The 12,574-nt window shown below is 45.4% G+C and overlaps 1 protein-coding gene across 1 annotated transcript; it reads left to right on the forward strand.

The window, feature by feature from the left end:
• Nucleotides 1-302: 302 nt before the first annotated feature.
• On the forward strand, nt 303-1,235 carry LOC149438347 (olfactory receptor 1f45-like). Its single transcript, XM_089659861.1, has one exon. The coding sequence runs from the start codon at nt 303-305 to the stop codon at nt 1,233-1,235; it is 933 nt and encodes a 310-aa protein (XP_089515987.1).
• The last annotated feature ends 11,339 nt before the right edge of the window (nt 1,236-12,574 follow it).

The raw sequence follows: 12,574 nt of genomic DNA on the forward strand, positions 1-12,574 counted from the left end.
TTCCCAGTGATTGATACAGATAATAGACTTACATATTGAGTTAAGAGCCAGGAGTCATTGCAAATCCGTAAACAAAGATGAAAGATCTAGCTTCCATTTATTGAATTTGAGATTTTTTTTTAATGGAAAAAGTCAATCAAACCTCCGACTTTGTTCTTCTGGGCTTTTCAGACCTTCACTTCAACCATGCTGCTTTATCAGAGAAAGGCGTTGTGAAAAACACATCAGGAAAATTCATTATCTACTTTTAGATTATCATGAAGACATTTTAGCTGACTATGGTAATTTCTAGATGACGTTTGATGGAAAAAGTTAATTTTACCTCAGGCTTTATCCTTCTGGGTTTCTCAGACTTTCACTACAACCATGGTTCCTTCTTCTCCACCATTCTGGTCATATACATCCTCACATGGACTGCTAACTTACTTTTAATAGGTTCTATTAAACTTTCTCCACATTTGCAAACACCAATGTACTTTTTCTTAGGTAACCTGTCAGTAGTGGACATCTCTTTCTCTACAGTGACTGTTCCCAAGCTACTGTCCTGCATTCTTCATGGAGAAGACTCAATCTCTTTTCATGGTTGTTTCCTGCAGATATTCTTCTTCATTCTTCTGGGCACCACTGAGAGCCTTCTTCTGTCAGTTATGGCGTTTGATCGTTATTTGGCTATTTGTTACCCTTTACGTTACACATTAATAATGAATGATAAGCTGTTGTTCATGCTGATTGTTGGTTGCTGGGTGGCAGGATCTCTACATTCATTATTGCACACTTACAATGTGTCACAATTAGCCTACTGTGAGGACAGACTGATCCCCCACTTCCTCTGCGATGTGCCACCCCTCATCAAACTGTCCTGCTCCAGTACTACACTAGAAGAGCTCTTTATTTTCACAGAAGGTTCTATGGTTGTTACTATTCTATTTCTTTTTGTGCTCATCTCCTATGTGCTTATTGCAAGGGCTATCCTGAAAATGATAAACAAAAGCAGCCGCAGCAAAGCTTTTTCCTCCTGTTCTTCTCATCTCATTGTGATTTGTGTGTTCTATAGTACCATTATTTTTATTTACTTCCGCCCTTCATCAGACTACTCCTCCCAGTATGATCGCATTGTTAGCATGGCTTACACCATCATCACACCTATGCTGAATGCTTTTATTTACAGCCTAAGGAACCAAGATGTGAAACAGGCTCTGAAGAAGCTTATAATGCAATGCTTTACAAACAAATGACCCTTCTGCTGGTGCTCTGCTCGTACCTTTTTAAGATGGACTCTGTATTTGATGATGTAGCTCCCACCTCTGAATGGGCCACTGAGAATATGTCTAGGTCTCCCTTGCTAGTACAGAGACTTCAACCCACAAGCACAGTTCCATGCACACCAACAATACAAGCTCAGTCTAGGGAATATCTTTATAGAATTTAATGCTGAATAACTTGAAATAGTAGAAGGGTTCAATGGTTCAGGGCACTCCAAAACTATAGCAGTAGTAACAGGAGTACAGCTTTTCACTAATATTCTCTACTCAACTTTCCCTGAAGGTAACAGGGGATGGCCAGTATATCTAAGATTTTATAAAAGCAGCTCAGGTCTATATAGTATCCTCTGACACTTAGCTCCTGGGACATTGTAAGTAAAGACTTTGCTGGGGTGTGCAAGTGCTAAGAAGGAACTGCCTGCCACCCAGCATCTACAGGTAGATCCTCAGTAAGGAAGAAAAAAGATCCTTCCCCAGACCAGGATAATGCCCTCCAGTGAATAACCCTTTAGGAACTTTCTCCAGGCCCTCAGCTCAGCTCCCGTTGAGGTCCAGACTGCAATTTCTTGTTTCACTGTCTATCTTAATGAGATAGCATCTCCAGGACTACTGGAACACTCCTTGAAGAGGATAGGACACTCGGTAAAGGCCTCCCAAGCATTTATCACCTCCTTAGCCACCATTTGGATGCCTCCTTTCAGGGATTTGCTGAGACATGATAAATATTTATACTGATCATTTGACTTTCCCTGACCTATATTCTGGAAGTTCTTCCAGAACCAGGTGGTAGAAATCAAACACCCAGCTTAAGAAATCCTGACCAGACAAAAACAATTGATTACTACTCCACTGACTGCAGTGAAGCCAAAAAAACTATATTTAATTTAGCAGTCCATCTAGAGGAGGGTGCTACAAACACTAAACGTTCCTACTTGTTCAAACGTTTTCCATTACAGTTTGCTAAACCATGCATGCCTCAGATTTTCCAGCTGGACTTCTACCTGCAAACCAAAGCTCTCATTTTACATAAAATTTTGGAATGGACATCTCATTTCTATCATCTACATATAAGCATCCCTTTTCCAATAAGTTTCTCACATCTTACTTAGGGATGAGCTAATGAGCTAATGTATCTGAGTGCGATTGCAAGAAGTTCAATCAAACCATCATAAAGTCAGAAATGTTTTCTTTTACATCTGAACCCCACTGACGTTTGACACCATTTTCAAGGCTAATAAACAAGAGATTGTCAAACAAAGGACACTGGAAACTAGGAATTACCACACGGAACATATCCAATGCAAAAACAAAATGTAAAACAGGTCCTCCATTTTATGTGACTTTAAGTTCAACACAGGAAAAATACCAATCATTTCAATTACAGGGTCAACAACACCGTATCTGGCATCAAGAAAACACAAAATAAACTTCAGCACAGTCACTAAGAAGGAGAATATGGTGCTACCACTTATTTCACTCTAATATAGGTACTATATGATAGTAATTTTGACTATTAAAAAATCTAGTGACCATATGCCAAGGTGTGTGTGTACTTATATATTAAATAATAAATACCGTATTTTTCGCTCCATAAGACGCTCCTGACCATAAGACGCACCTAGATTTTAGAGGAGAAAAACAAGAAAAAAATATTCTGAACCAATGGACTGCAGACATAGTACAGGAAATGACCATAGACTTCAGACATAGTACAGGAGATGACCAGAGACTGCGGACACAGTACAGGAGATGACCAGAGATTTCAGACATAGTACAGGAGATGACCAGAGACTGCGGGCACAGTACAGGAGATGACCAGAGACTGCAGACATAGTATATGGATGACCAGAGACTGCAGGCATAGTACAGGAGATGACCAGAGACTGTGGACATACTACAGGAGATGACCAGGGACTGTGGACATAGTACAGGAGATGATCAGAGACTGCAGATGTACTACAGGAGATGACCAGAGACTGCAGATGTACTACAGGAGATGACCAGAGACTGCAGATGTACTACAGGAGATGACCAGAGACTGCAGATGTACTACAGGAGATGGCCAGAGACTGCAGACCTTTGGGGAGCGGGTACCCAAATTTGACAGGTATCTGCTCCCACTTCCGTGGAGTTGTCCTCCTCGTAGTCTTGTGGGACACGTGACAGGTCCCAAAAGACTACAGGTAGCCATAAACAAAGCGAAGCGCTTCTCGCGCATGCACAGTGGGCACCCGGCTGTGAAGCTGCAAATGTCATAGCAGGGTGCCCACGCTGAAGATGCAAGCACTGGGGAGAGAAGACAGCCGTGAGAGCAGGATACCGCTGGACCAAGGAACAGGTAGGACCGAGGAGAAGATTCTTCTGCACAGTAGAACGGAGCGGCCGGCCCGGTATTCTAACACGGCGGCGGAGGGAATACCGGTCAGGCCGCTCCATAAGATGCACAGACATTTCCCCCCATTTTTTGAGGAGGGGGAATGCGTCTTATGGAGCGAAAAATACGGTAAGTAATAATATAGAACTCATGTAAATTTATAGACTAGTGTCCTTACCGCTGCTGACAGTTCCCACGAGTGAAAATAATATGAATAAACCTATGTGACAGTGTCAACAACTCCTCCCTACGCGTTACGTCAACCAATCATGTGACTTCATCCCTTGATGGCATGTACACCTCCATGTAGTCATGGTCTACAACTCTCACAAGGTGTAGACCATTACTACAGCATCTAACTTTGCAGATATTGTGGGAGCAGTTCATACTTGGTGGTATTGATTTTGGGTTTGGGGAATCAGACAATGAGAAGTATCTGGAGGAGAAAAAGTACATATGTCTGATATCTGAGCTCAGTCTGGCCAATAGCAGACTGCTTTCTCACTGCATACTCATCTGCAGTGAAATAGTTGGCCCAATGGGATATGAGAGATTTGTATTATCGTAGCTGTGGGTGCCACTGTGAAAAAGTTTGTAAAAAAAGCAAAAAATTCTATCAAAACAGGACTGATCTTTTACAAATGCAGATTTGGTACAGACTGTGGGAAAATATTGAAAAAAACAGTGCTGCCTTCAACAGAATAAAAATAGTGCCCAAACATATGAAATTTAAAAAAAATATCAAAAATATAAATTATCCAATGTTAAACAATATAAAAAATATGTAGTGTTACTCCCATAGGAACTACAGAAATACTGTCCAAGTCTTCCCCAAAAGCTTTGCCCTACATCCAGGCACATAGACTCATACACATATTCCTTCAATAACCAGTCTAGAGTGTTGTTTTTTGCTGTTTTTATTTTTAAAGAACTTGGATAGGGATGAGGGAATTAGGTGGGTTACTGCAAAAACAAGAACTATGTACAGTTGAAGACTTTAGGTATTCTTTTGGATAAGATATGGCAAAGTCATTGCTTGAAACATACTAAAATGGTCTTTAGTTTTAACGCAGCAGTCCCCTTTATCTGACTCCCTAGCACCAGAGGGGGGTTAAGTAGCACACAGTCTCTGAGATCCTTTAGAGGTGTCTGTACTCACAAGGCCCAAGAGCAGTTGGTTGCTTTCCTCCATGATACCAGACCAGATCTTTAGTATATGGCCCCTCAGTCAGCTTTAGCAGGACCCGGGTCTCAGCATTCAGGCCTTCAGGTCATCTACCTGAGACCTATGGCAGTAGATACAGCAGTAGTGCCTGAGAGGGCAGCATGCCCCCTCCAGGCTGAAACAATCCTATACAGGAAAGACTCAGAACTCACTGTATTCACAGAATATACACAGTTACCCATCATGCCATCAAAGCTTCTTTCTTTGGGATAGGCCAGGACTGTATCAGTATTTATGCTGCCATCTGCACAGCTCCATCCCGATTATCCAGAAGCTTCTCAGGTTTTTGGATGCAGAACGAGCTATCAGGTTGGCATCAGCTGAACATACTGGGCATACCTAACTAGCAGAACACAGCAACACTGATTACAGTTTGCAGGTTATGCTTTTACCTAACAACAATTACAACCACAGTGTGTAACAAGTGACAACTAAACTTACCTATCAAAATACAAACTAAATCTATCTATCTAAACCTAGCACCTAGTCTCTTAGATTGTAAGCTCCCAGGATCAGTGTCAGGGCAGGGCTGTGGAACGGACAGGTAGGCCTAGTGGCAGGGTAATGCACTGACTGACGACAACCACCACCAACAGACCGAAGTCCCTCAGGGCGTGGAGTCTAAGTCCCAGGCTGCCTTCACCAGGGCCCCTGATGGTGGGGATGGACTTGATGCAGCCAGGAACCAGGTCGCGGCCCCCGAGACACCCCGGCTGCGCTAATAGCCGCCACCAATGGTGGCGTGTAACTGGTAAGAATGACAATAGCGTAGTCAGGCAGGCCAGGTCGACAACAACGGGACAAAACAGTACAGAACAGTAGACAGAGAATCACAGGTCACGGGCCGGGTTCAGCAACGGAAGGTCAGATCGAAGGAAAACACAGAGAATGGTCGAGTCACAAGCCGAATCAGATACCAGAAGAGTCACGAGAGTATACACAGAGCTGTAGCAAGACAAAGACACAAGACACAAGTGCAAAGGGCATGTGCGGACCACAGGCTTATATGTAATCAGCCACACCCCTCTGGAGGATGGACCTCAGAGACCAGAAGGCATAAAAGATTCCCACCATGCTCTGCAGAAATCCAACATGGATGCCAGCACATGGAGAAACATAACCTCTGGGAAAAGGTAGGACCTTGACAATCAGGGCCCGTCTAACCCTCTTGTATTGAACTGTATTGTTGCTGAATTGTCTCCTGTTATATTGTAAAGCGCTGAGCAAACTGTTGGCGCCATATACATCCTGTATTATAATAATAATAATAATGTAGAAGGGAGCTACATCTATAAGAGTGAAAAAAGTGTCCCCTTATATCTCAAAGTCCATGTGATGAACTCATTCTTCACTGAAGAGTACCACAAATCAGTGTATCTACCACCAGTGAATCTGACCATCACCAGAAATGAATATATGGAAGCTTACCAAAAATTCATGACCTTCTAAATCAATAGAAAGGTCATAGCATGCATAGATAGAACTTTCTTGGCACACTGTAGGATGCAAAACTTGATAGTAGGTTATAAATCAGCATGCCCAAAGATGTCAAATTAATCTCCCAATAAGAATAGAGGGGACCCATGGGGCTAATGGACAAGACCTCTTTCATGTAGTTGTCACTCAAAGAAAGCATAAAGGAGTCCCGCACTCCACACAGTGTAAACCAGATAGCAAAACTTTGCTAAAAGATAAAATTGAATTTACAGAGAAAGGCAAATACAGAGTTGTATAATCACATCCAACTACTAGACAAAACCAAATCACAATGACATCACATCTGTAGCCGGATTGTTTATTAAAGGGACAACACAATGGCTTAATGCAGGGGTAGGCAACTTTAAAGAGTTGGCGATCTACCTGAACAACATGAGAGAAGTCAAAGATCAGAGGGCACAGTGTCTGATCCTCACACCGGTTTTAAACCTTTAACCACTTGAGCTCCTGAGGATTTACCCCCCTTAATGACCAGGTCTCTTTTTGCTACTCGGCGCTGCACTAATTCAACTGATAACTGCGCGGTCATGCAATGCTGCACCCAAACGAAATTTACGTCCTTTTTTTCACACAAATACAGCTTTCTTTCGGTGGTATTTGATCATCTGTGCGCTTTTTATTTTTCACGCTATAAACATAAAAAGGCCAAAAAGTTTGAAGAAAAACAATATTTTTTACTTTCAGCTATAAAAAATATATAGTAAACTCAAAGTTGGTTATAAATTTAGGCCAAAATGTATTCTGTTCCATGTTTTTGGTAAAAAAAATCCCAACAAGTTTATATTGATTGCTTTGTGTGGAAGTTATAGCGTCTACAAACTATGGTATAAATACTGCAATTTACGCCATTTTTCTGCTATACAGCGCTGCGCTAGTTTAACGGACAATTGCGAGGAGGCGGAGCTGAGCGGACCCGCTAAAATCGAGTGAGGGAGCAGCCGGTAAGTGTGCAGTGCAGAGGTGCTGCTGCAACCACATATGCTGGCTGCAGCAGCACCATACTGGAACAGGGGTCAGCAAGTGTCATTGGTGTCAGTGGGAGGAATAATGCCCCATCATTGGTGTCACTGATACTATTGATGGGGCATTATTCCTCCCACTGACACCAACGATGGGGCACTATTCCTCCCCCCACTGACACCAATGATGGGACGCTATTCCTCCCACTGACACCAATGATGGGGTGCTATTCCTCCCACTGACACAAATGATGGGGTGCTATTCCTCCCACTGACACCAATGATGGGGCACGATTCTTCCCACTGACACCAATGATGGGGTGCTATTCCTCCCACTGACACCAATGATGGAGCACTATTCCTCCCACTGACACCAATGATGGGGTACTATTCCTTTCACTAACACCAATGATGGGGCACTATTCCTCCCATGGACACCAATGATGGGATGCTATTCCTCCCACTGACACCAATGATTTGGCATGATTCTTCCCACTGACACCAATGATGGGGTGCTATTCCTCCCACTGACACCAATGATGGAGCACTATTCCTCCCACTGACACCAATGATGGGGTACTATTCCTTTCACTAACACCAATGATGAGGCACTATTCCTCCCATGGACACCAATGATGGGATGCTATTCCTCCCACTGACACCAATGATTTGGCATGATTCTTCGCTCTGACACCAATGATGGGGCACTATTCCTCCCACTGACACCAATGATGGGGCACTATTCCTCTCACTGATACCAATGATGGGGCACTATTCCTCCCACGGACACCAATGATGGGATGCTATTCCTCCCACTGACACCAATGATGGGATGCTATTCCTCCCACTGACACCAATGATGGGATGCTATTCCTCCCACTGACACCAATGATGGGATGCTATTCCTCCCACTGACACCAATGATGGGGCACGATTCTTCGCTCTGACACCAATGATGGGGCACTATTATAGTATAGTATAGTATAGCCCAAACCCTATATTTTAACAGGAAAAGTAGGGGGTCGTATTATACGCCAGAAAATACGGTAATTTTTAGTCAGTTTTTGAAAAGATCTTGGTGGTCAACTTGTTCTTCTGTTACCTAATTTTTGTTTTTGCATGCAAGTTAGCAGATATTGTGAGACTGTTTACATACTTACAACTGTAATTGACATCAGAAACATTGGATTTTAAAGTGCCAGTTATTAACTGTATTATAGTTACGATCGTATAGGAGGTCTGTGTATATTGCCGCTCATATCATTTACTTTTTGCAGATCGTGCCCCGTTAGAGGTTATGTCTACTTTTTACTATGTTTCTTTCCTGCTACAAGTAGATTAAATAAAACAATACATTCAAATATCCTGATTTTTATAAACTTGGCTACTTTCATTTTTATAAACTTAGTTTTTTAGAAATTTCTTTCATGCTACAAGCAGAGTAAATAAAATTCTGCATTAAAATATCCTGATTTTTGATTGGCAACCAGAGGGAAGGATGGTAGATGGAATATATGCCTCATCTAAAAAACTAGAGCTGATGGAGGAAAATTGGTGCCATTCATTAACCCCCCTGGCGGTATTCCTGAGTGTAGCTCGGGGTAAAGTTTCAGTACCACAAGCGGTAACCCCGAGCTACACTCGGGAATACACTGCAGCGTTGCTCCGGGATCTCTTCTTCTGTTACCTTGTCCTGCGCTCCCGCGATGTCCCCCCTGCAGTGTCCCCGGCAATGTCCTCCGGCCGATGCCGGCATCTGTCTTTTGGGTTCCGTTCCCTGCGACGTCGGAACGTACGGGGGACGGAACTGGCAGGAAATTTGAAAGTTGTAAAAGTGACATTCACTAAATTCACTAAAGAGGGCGTGGTCTGCCGCGGCTGGAAGATGGCCGCATAGTGAGGGAGCTCCCGCCGGCCGGATCCCTCTGAATCGCCGCACAACGGAGCGGGGTGAGAGAGAGCTGCCACGATATGGGGAAGCATGACCGGACCTCATCCGGGGCCCGATCGCGCTCCAAATGGAGCCAGGGTGTGCAGGGGAGACACATTCAGGAGCTCTTCCGCTCCCAGCAGCAAAGAGAAGGGCCGCAGCCATCTCCTTCTCCTGCTGCTTCCCCCCCCCCCCCCTCTCTACGGCTGCTGACACTATTAACCCTCCCTGCTCTGATATGCAGGCAGCCCCAGACACAGTGCCTCAGCATGATGTCCCCCCTGCCTCACACTCTCTGTCCCTGAGGGATCTTCAGGCTGTGGCAGCTGACATTAAGGCCACCCTGACAGCCACACTCACTGCCGCATTGGGGGATCTGCATAATGATTTAAGGGCCATGGGTTCGCGATTGGAACACGTGGAATCCGCATCCAGGCAAACTGGATCCGCCATTATTGATTTACAACATCAGTCAACGGTACACGCTTCCACTATCAGAGAACTCCACAGGCATATTGAGGATTTAGATAACCGTGGCCGCAGGCGTAATATCAGAATCCGCGGTCTCCCAGAATCAGTAGAACATGCCGATATTCCCAAGGCAGCAATGGCCATATTCAATAACCTCCTTGGTCGCCCGCCAGTAACCCCGATTGACATCGAACGTGTGCACAGAGCGATCCGCCCCAGGAGGGGAGACGCAGACCCACCCAGGGATATCGTTTGCTGCCTAGTAAGTTTTCCGCTTAAAGAAGATGTCCTCCGATGTGCTAGAGACAGAGGGCGCCTTCTATATGAGGGGACAGAAATACAATTGTTTCAGGACTTATCCAGCACCACCCTCCGCCAGCGGCGCGCTTTACGCCCTCTTCTGGATATGCTACGTTCGCGTAACATTCCGTACAGATGGAGGTTCCCCTTCTGTCTCTCTGTACAAGTTGGTGGTCGCTCTCACAACCTGCGAACCCCTGAAGAACTGCCCTCTTTCTGTGCCTCCATAGACATCCCACTGATTGACCTGCCTGATTGGTTCAGCTCCATGAGACTACCGCTATCCCAGGATTTGGTGGCCGAGGATAGTGCTATGGATTGGCGCGGTCAGTCTTATCGTAGAGGGCGGATGGCCCCATCGACCCCTCCGAGACCCCTCATAGGGGATGCCACGACTACCTTTAGCCCGACGGCCTCTCCAGCGCACAGGAGGCCACGACGCGAAACCTAATGGTCCCTGTCCTTCCCTCAACACTGCTTCTTCGATGCATACACTGTTGAGTGTTTAGGTTCTACTGCGACTGCGCACCTTTTTTCATCCACTCGCCCCATATGTTCCAGTTGTGCACTGGCGCTCTATGATCAATGCTCGTCGGACTCCTACTTTACTGCCTTTCCTACTTATTGGTCAAGATGACAGCCTGCGATTCCTGGGACTCTGTCACTATCCTGTACGAAAAATTTTGGGCCTCCACAGTTCCTTCCTGCCTTCCAAGAGCGAGTCCTCCGCCTCCAGTTGGTTATCGATTTGTGCCGTCTCCCAGCCTTCTATCTCCAATTACCATCTGGATGCATCCTGGGCAATGAAGGTCCTCCAGCCTCGTCTTCCTGGCAAGCTCTGAACTTCGCCCTCATGTCTTTGCGGACGTCCTGCTACTCGCTTGGGGCTGTTCTGTGCTGATTTGTTCACCCCCCCCACCCTCTCCGTGGACATTGGAACGCCTGGCCTTCCCATTCCTTCGGAAGTGATTACTGCTCAATTTGTAACGTATATTTTATATTTTCTGTGTGCATATGTTAGTGTCTTTCTAATTCCGCCGGGGGGTGGTCTGCGGGGAGGTGATTATTGTAGGCGGGGACGGGTAACTGCTTTTTTTTTTTTTTTTTGGGGAGTGTTATTGTTCGTATAGTCAGTGGAGTTTGGTTGGGTGGATGAGCGCCACCTCTCCCCGCTACTGGTTAGCCATTTCAACATGGAACCATATCATTCTCTCCAGCCCGGCTTTCACTTGGCCGAAGTGGCATACCTGAGGGCCTATGTGCCTTTGCTCACCCCCATGCTCACTTCCCTCCGCCTCCTCCTCCCCACTCCTACGCCATTCCAAGAGAGGTGATGCTCACCCCCTTTTGCTTCCCTGAGGGCGCCAGCTACTATAATTGTGTGTGGGGGGAGGGGGGTTTCCTGTGTCTTATCTAGTCCCCTTGATGCTTATATTTTTGTGGGTTTGATGACGGGCCTTGATCTTAGGGGGCTTCATTGGTAACTGCTGAACAGGGGCTTATTGACGTTTTATCTGTTCTTGTCATGCTCATTCATGTTTTGATAATGTTGACTTGTTATGTTTTTGCCTTGTGATGCGGTTTGCCTGTAATATGTGCAGGGGTCTTTCGCTGTTCTCCGTTTAGCGAGGTGCCCCTTTACTGTCTTGCGCTCACCTTGGCTTAGGCTGTCCTTCCCAATGCGTTCACTCTGTATGTGCCTTTACACTTCTTTAATATTAAGTATAGCTAGACCCCTCGCTCGGCAATATTTCACTTGCGATACTTCTAATAAATCTGCCCAGGTCTTCTTCTTCTGCATGTTACATAACACTTCATCCCCCACGGAAGACCGGTACCCAAACCTTCTCTGTGCTCCACCCCTGCGGACTCCTGACACCTCTTATCTCTCTCGAACCCCGCCCCCTTATTCTTGCCTTTTTTTTTTTATAATTTCCCATAGGGGGCTACCGGCCGGCGGATGCGCACTTCCTGGTTTTACGCCGACCTCGTTCCCCACACAGTGAGCTCGGCGAGCTTCCACTGATCCTTTTCTTTCGGCTTCTATCTTTCTCTTTTTTCTGAGCTTCTCTTTTATCTTTGTGTTTCTCTTCCTTTTTCCCGTCCTTTTCCCCTTTTCCTGTTTCTCTTTCTCTCACGTGGAACAGCGGGTCTGTTCCTCAAGCCGTATCCTATCTATAATCTTCTTCCCCCCCCCCCCTTTTTTTTTTTTTTTTTTCTTTCCCCTCCCCCCTTCCTTTTCCCATTCCCCGAATCCTCGGCCTACCGAAGCTTCGGACTCAGGCTTCGCCTTCCAGCAGTCATGCTTTCTTCCACCTCACAACCGGGACAATTGTCTCTGAAACTCCTTTCACTTAATATCAAAGGTCTGAACATACCCGAAAAGCGCTCCATGCTCCTCTCTTACTTACACAAACAGAAAGCGGATGTGGTCTTTTTACAAGAAACGCATTTTCGCCAAGACTCCATTCCAAAGCTTTACAATTTCTGCTTCCCCACAGTCCTCCACGCCACCAACCCCCTGGCTAAGTCTAAGGGGGTTGCGATACTGTTTGC

The sequence above is a fragment of the Staurois parvus genome, unplaced genomic scaffold (assembly GCF_062004578.1).
Source record: "Staurois parvus isolate SC_StPar_1 unplaced genomic scaffold, SC_StPar_1.0 ptg001192l, whole genome shotgun sequence".
Lineage (NCBI taxonomy): Eukaryota > Metazoa > Chordata > Amphibia > Anura > Ranidae > Staurois > Staurois parvus.